The 6,749-nt window shown below is 40.8% G+C and overlaps 1 protein-coding gene across 2 annotated transcripts in view; it reads left to right on the top strand.

The window, feature by feature from the left end:
- The first annotated feature begins 1,009 nt into the window (after positions 1-1,009).
- The window catches only part of vldlr (very low density lipoprotein receptor), an 82,176-nt gene continuing 76,436 nt past the window's right edge, over positions 1,010-6,749 (top strand). Inside the window, exon 1 of one of the 2 annotated variants that reach the window (XM_023289440.3) lies at positions 1,010-1,459. In XM_023289440.3, coding sequence (XP_023145208.2) covers positions 1,390-1,459 — 70 coding nt within the window. In that variant the 5' untranslated portion in view covers positions 1,010-1,389. The remainder of the gene's footprint in view (positions 1,460-6,749) is intronic. The other variant, XM_023289441.3, reaches the window with a different exon arrangement.

The raw sequence follows: 6,749 nt of genomic DNA, 5'->3' as shown, positions 1-6,749 counted from the left end.
AATGTTTTTTAAAATTATGCAAAAATGATTTATATAATGATTTTAACAATGAAAAATATAAGTAGTTAAAGAATCTGTATATTTTTAAAATTATTTTTAGATTATTTTTAGATTTTTTAATATATATATATATATATATATATATATATATATATATATATATATATATATTTTTTTTTTTTCCATGTAATATTCCACGTTGCAACTTTATGAGAAATTACCAGTAATAAAAAATGAACAAAATTAAAAACAAAATAAATAAACAGGAAAAATAACAGTTAAAAAGATTTTGTATATTTCAGTCCTTAATATTCACACATTATTCAAATAAAGGCAAACATTTGCAAAAAAATTTATTATAAAAATTCAACAAATTCTAAGTAAAGTAAAAATAGTAAATAAACTACTTTTAAAAAATAAACTACTTTCTACTTTCTCTGTTATTTTATTAGAAATTACCAGTAATAAATAAAATAAAGAATTAGCAGTTAAAACAATATTTAACATATTTCAGTCCTTAATATACAAACATTAACATACATTTTTATTTCAAATAAAGGTGAATATCTGCTTTGCTACTTTTTACTGTATTTATTCACTGCTCCAAAAATTAAAGGAAACACTTCATTCTCAGGTCATTTTGTTCTCAGTAAATTACACATATAACTTTACTGTAAAATAATTATTATATATTTTTTTCGTAATAATGAAACGATGCATTGCTTTTCAATGCAAATGTGTGTGTGCGTCTGCGCGCGCGCGTGTGAAGAGAGAGCGAGAGAGAGAGAGAGAGATTGTACATGTATATTTATATTATATATTATTATAGTATTTATATTTTAGAGAATAATTTCATAAATACAGGCTAAATAACCCCACTAAGATGTGTATTTCAGTGTTTCCTGCTGTAGCTTCATTATAAACGTGTATTAGATGTAAACTGCGGCTCATTGTTTAATTATTTACTGCGGACACTGAAGGGTTAAACACTGAACCGGAGACTGACGGAGGAGAAAAAACCCAGAAACCCTCCTCAGCTGAGACGGTCTCCGGTGCAGCAGCTCAGACGAACCGGTCACCGCTCGGTACCGTCACATTCCCGCAGAATGGACTCGAGCTCGAGACGGCAGAACGGGAGCCCGCACAGTCCGCACGGCGCGCGGCTGTAGGAGCGAACGGCTTCATAAGGGCGCGTGGCGTGAGCGGCTCCGTTTCCCCTCCGCCGCTCTCCGGTGTCCGAACCGGGATTTCTGCCGTGGCGTCGGTGCGAGCTGCCCTGTCGTGTGTGTGTGTGTGCGCGCGCGTGAGTGCGTGTGAGTGAGTGTGTGTGTTTAAGAGCCGGCAGGCCACGAGCGCTCAGCTAGCAAACCGAGCGTTACACCGCCAGAGATGGTCACGTCCACACCGGGGATCCTCCTGCTGCTCGTGTGTCTCCAGCACCGGTTTATTAACGTCCACGGTAAGGCTCCTCTCCGGTGTGTGTGCGCTTGTGTGTGCGGAGTCGGGGGGGAAACACGCTCCGTGTACCAGGGGGATGAGGTTAGCTAGCACGACCCGAGCTGGTGCACCTGTCTTCGGCTGCTCCTTCAAGAAATGAACGTTTGGCTAATCAACCGTCAGTTTCTGGGCAAAAAAGCCCCAGAAATAGCATCTTTTTGTGGGATAAATACACTCATGTTCTGCTTTTATATGGGCTTTCATTTATTAATTTGGTTATAGTATCGTGGAGTCACAGTGGTGGAGGATAAAACGCTCCACGTACCAGGGGGAGGAGGTTAGCTAAGGCCAACCGAGCTTGTACACCTGTCTCAGGCTGCTCTTTGAAGAGATGACCGTGCTCGATTGAGCTAATGAACCGTCAGTTTCTGGGCAAAGAAGCCTCAGAAACCCCAGAAATAGCATCCTTTTGTGGGGTTAATTGCACTTATATGCTGCTTTTGTATGGGCTTTTATTTATTAATTGGTTTGTAGTGTCGTGGAGTCACAGTGGTGGGGGAAACGCGCTCCGTGTACCGGGGGGGGAGGCTAGCTAACACGAACCGAGCTGGTGCACCTGTCTCAGCTGAAATGACCGTGCTCGGTTGAGCTAATCAACGGTCAGTTTCTCGGCAAAGAGATCCCAGAATTTGTATCTTCGTGTTGCTTATTTTATATTGGCTTATATTAATTCATTTGGCTATAATCTCGTGGAGTCACGGTGCTGGGGGAAAAAACGCTCCATGGACTTCAGGGAGGGCTCGCTAGCACGAACCGAGCTGGTACACCTGTCTCCGGCTGCTCCTTGATGAATGACCGTTTGGTTAATCAACCGTCAGTTTCTGGGGCAAACGATCCCCAGAAATATCGTCTTTTGTGAGGTTTAAACGACTCTTTTGAGGCTTTTGTGCGTGTTTTATTTGCTTAAGGTGCCGTGTAGAGAGATAAACGCTCCATGTACCGTGGGGAGGTTGGCGAACAGGAACCGAGCCGGACACCTGTCCTGGTTGCACCTTTTTTTTTTTTTTTTTTTTTTTTTTTAAGCTAGTTCTTCTTCTCTTGGCAAATAAAACACTTGAATTAGCATCTTTGTGGGGTCAAAAACACTAATGCTCTGCTTTTATATGGGTTTTTGTTAATTAATTTGGTTATAGTGTCGTGGAGTCTCGGTGTTGGGGGGGGGAAACTCCGTGGACTGGGGGGAGGTTAGCTAACAAGAACCGAGCTGGTACACCCGTCTTCGGCTGCTCTTTGAAGAAATGATCGTGCTCGGTTTGGCTAATCAACCGTCAGTTTCTATTGGGATAAAAAGCAAATAAATAGCATCTTTTTGTGGGATTTAAACGACTCTTTCGAGGCGTTTGTTTGCGGTTCTAATTTATTAATTCGCTTTTCTTGGGGTACCGGGGGAGGTTGGCTAACACGAACCGAGCCGGACACCTGTCTTGGTTGCACCTGTAAGCTAGTTCTATTTCCCTTTGTGGGGGAAAAGCCCATGAATTGACATTTTTGTGGGGTTAAATACACTTATATGCTGCTTTTGTATGGGTTTTTATCTATTAATTTGATTATGGAGTTGCGGAGTCACAGTACTGAGGAAAACGCTTTGGTTCCGGGGGGGAATCGGCTAATACGAACCGAGCTTGTACACCTGTGTCCGTTGTTTCTTGAAGGAATGACCGTGCTCGGTTTGGCTAATCAACTGTCAGCTTCAGGGAGGGAAAGAAACCCCAGAATTGTTGTCTTTTTGTAGAGTTAAAACGACTCATTTTCATATTTAAATTTAATTACTCGCTTATATTGTAGTGGAGTCATGGTACTGAGAAAAACTCTGGTTCTGGTGGGAATTGGCTAACAGGAAACAACCTTGTACACCTGTCTTAGTTGCACCTTTTAGCTTGTTCTTCTTTTTTTTCGTGAAAAAGCCCTTGAATTAGCATCTTAGGGGGTTAAAATGACTCATTTGCTGCTTTTGTATGCAGTTTTGATTAAGTTATTTGCTTAAGTGGGAAACGCTCCATGTTTTAAGGGATGTTGGCTAATGCGAGCCAAACTGGGCACCTGTCTTGGCTGCTCCTTGGAGGGATAACTGTGCTTGGTTGCACCTTTTATGCTTGTACTTCTTGTCACCAGAAGGTCTCCAAATATTGCATCTTTTTGTGGGTTTAAAATGACTCATTTGCTGCTTTTGTTGGTGTTTTTAATTCCTTTTTGATTCCTTTATTTGCGTCTTGGGTTGTGGCATCACGGTACTGAGAAAAACACTTTGGTTCCGGGGGAGGTTCATCTAACACAAGCTGAGCTCGGTTGCACCTTTTAGCTAGTTCTTCCTCTTGATGCCAAAAACCCCTTGAATCAGCATCTTTTTGTTAGGTTTAAAAGACTAATTTGCTGCTTTTCTATGCCATTTAAATACATTTATTTGCTTATAGTGTTATGGAGTCACAGTACTGAGAAAAACACTTTGATTCCAGGGGACGTAAGCTAACCAGAACTGAGCTTGTACACTTGTCTTGGCTGCTCCTTGGAGGATTGGCTGTGCTTGGTTGGACTAATCAACCCTAGAAATGGTGTCTCTTTGTGGTATTAGAGCTAGACATCTACTGCTTTTGTGTGCTTTTTAAATGTGTATATATGGAGTGTCTTTTTATTTTAAATCGGTCATTGGTTTAGCTCTGCTCAGTATCTCTGAAAATCGAAGGTTTTAGGGGCCCTTTTGGTGCGTGTTGCTTCACAGCTTCTGCTCTCTGCTGCTAATTGATGGTCAATTAGCCATGAGATCAGTTAATTTCAGCCCTGAAAAAGGTATACAAACTCCTGCTTCTGTCTTATGCCTCGTCCTGATTTTCTCATTTACTTCCACTGTGGGATTCTCCTTCTGACAGCCAGCATGATGATTTATTTATTTATTCCTGAAGTGGAAGCTGACAGAGGGAGAGGGACAGCAGGGTGGAGGAAAGAAACAATACAGGGGATTACGATGAAGGAAAATTGACAAAACATGGCTAGAAAGCAAGCCCTGGTAGGGTAGCGGCAGAAGAGTGACCACAGTGAATTACGGACCACAGGAGATCTCTCTGAAGCTCTCATTAGGAGCAGAGTGCAAGGTTAAGTTATTACTATCAGCTGGTGGTGCTTGTAGATTAGTTTTCCAAAGGCTGCAGCTGATGATAGATTTAATTTCAAGTTAATAATTTTTGATTAACCACCTCTAAGTCAATAAAATGTCAGGATTTACTGCGAGATGTCAATTACAAGTTGTGTTGTTGTTGAAAAGTAGATATTTAGTGCATTAACATCACACTGTCATTGTTGATTGCATGTCTTTGGGTTTTGGACTGTTAATAGGATTTGATTTTTTTGCTGTCCACAGTATTTTCTTACCGCAGCAAATCCTTCTACAGTGAGCAAGACTATTTATATAGCATCTTGTCACACACAGAGGATATTTAAAGTGCCTTACAGAATAAAATACAGTTAAATGAATCAAAAACTGTACAGACAAGTGAATTAAAATGCACACAAATAGTAATGACAATCCTCCTAAATTAGCATCTGTGTTTTGCTGCCTTAGCTTGTGGTCAACTAACTGCTTAGTCTTTTCGGCACATCACATTCTATTTTATAATGTACCCTACCAAACACAACATGTATTTGCTTTATGTAAAAAAAATTAGCCAGTCATGCTACAGACTAACCCTGATCCACAACTATCAAGCTTAGTTTTTATTGCCAAATGAAAAAAAACCTGGTTTGCATTGACTGTGCATTGAAGAGGTCCATCTTGATAAGGTTAAATTGTGCTTTTAGTTACTTTGCACTCACTTTATGCAGTTTTTTGCCATTTTATAGGTTTCTAAAGACATGGACTACAATCCAGTGAGTGTATCAATATGATACATAGTTTTATGGACTGTTGAGTAAATGAAATGTGCAGGCTTGTGACAGGTAAATGATTAATTGACTCCAAATCGAAATTGCGGTTTCAGACAATGCTATTAGCAAAACGCAAAGGCTGCAATTCAGGATATACGCTATGCAGGGCCTCTGAACTGGAGTTTAAAGTGTAAATCAATGCTCCATCACATGTTTAAAGTTTATTCCACTGTAAATATTGAACTGAAGTTTAACTTCTGCACTCAAAAATCACAATTAGAAGTCATCAGTTGTTGCATTCGTGCTTTGAGGAGCTTCCTTTTTTGGGTTCCAGCTGAATAAAACATGTACACGTCATGGGTGTAGTTTCATAAATGCACCTACTAATCGTGTCAGCACTACTTTGCAAGCAGGTTAAATTATAAAACAGCTCAGGGAGGCGGAAAGAGCCGTGTTTGTCTGCTAGCGTCTTGCACAGATTTCTGTCCTCTCGAATTCCCACCCACCGTGGGAAATGGCCCTCGGGGGGTAACAGTGAATCAAAAGTAGCGCTCATAATATGCACACACACTCTCAGGGTAGCGTACACCCAGCACTACCACCACCGCCTCATTCTCAGCTCCCAAACACACACACTAACACACAGATTGAGATTGTCTGAGCCTATTTGAACAAGATGCCACGCAAATTAGGTGGCGGTGAGAGTGGCGGCGGCGATGTTGGCCTGATTAAAATGGATGTATTTTTTTCTTCCTCTCCTTCCATGGTTACTGTGATACCACGCGAGACCCAGATCCTCGGCTGTGGGAGAGGAGCTTTGTGGGGGTGCGCTTGGTTTCTTGAAGTGGGCGGGGTGGTGGACAGGAGGAGGAGGAGGGGGAGGAGTGTTCTGTTTCTGTTACTGGGGAAAATTGCAATACCATGACCTCCAGTGTGACAGCGGCTATATAGCACACAATGATCTACTATTTCTGGAGGGAGACGGCTCGTTGCAGCGCCACGCCTGTTGGATAGTACGAGCAGGTGACTAATTATCATGAGAAATAATCTTTAATCTCAAACTCATGCCTGCATTTAATGTCTGTATCAAGATAATTGGCTCTTTAAGATAATACAGGTCTTTCTTTGGTCAAAATGAGCCATTATGAGTGGATAAAAACCCAGGTGATGCTACGAATAAAGACAAGAAAAATAATGCAGGAAAATGCAGTCATTTTGAGTAGACGAGGTAATGTTTTGACAATGTAGTCAGAATAATTTGAGAATAAATGTGATGTTTTTAATCAAAATATTGTGAATCACGCTGTCATGCTGTTTAACAAACTGCATACCCTGTGCAAAATAAAATGACGCTTATCTAAATCTCTTCCTGCAAAATAAATAAACTTATTTTCTAT

Source organism: Amphiprion ocellaris, chromosome 17, assembly GCF_022539595.1.
Source record: "Amphiprion ocellaris isolate individual 3 ecotype Okinawa chromosome 17, ASM2253959v1, whole genome shotgun sequence".
Taxonomy (NCBI): Eukaryota; Metazoa; Chordata; class Actinopteri; family Pomacentridae; genus Amphiprion; species Amphiprion ocellaris.
Note: the sequence above shows the minus strand (reverse complement) of the source record. Positions and strands in the feature narration are given on the sequence as shown.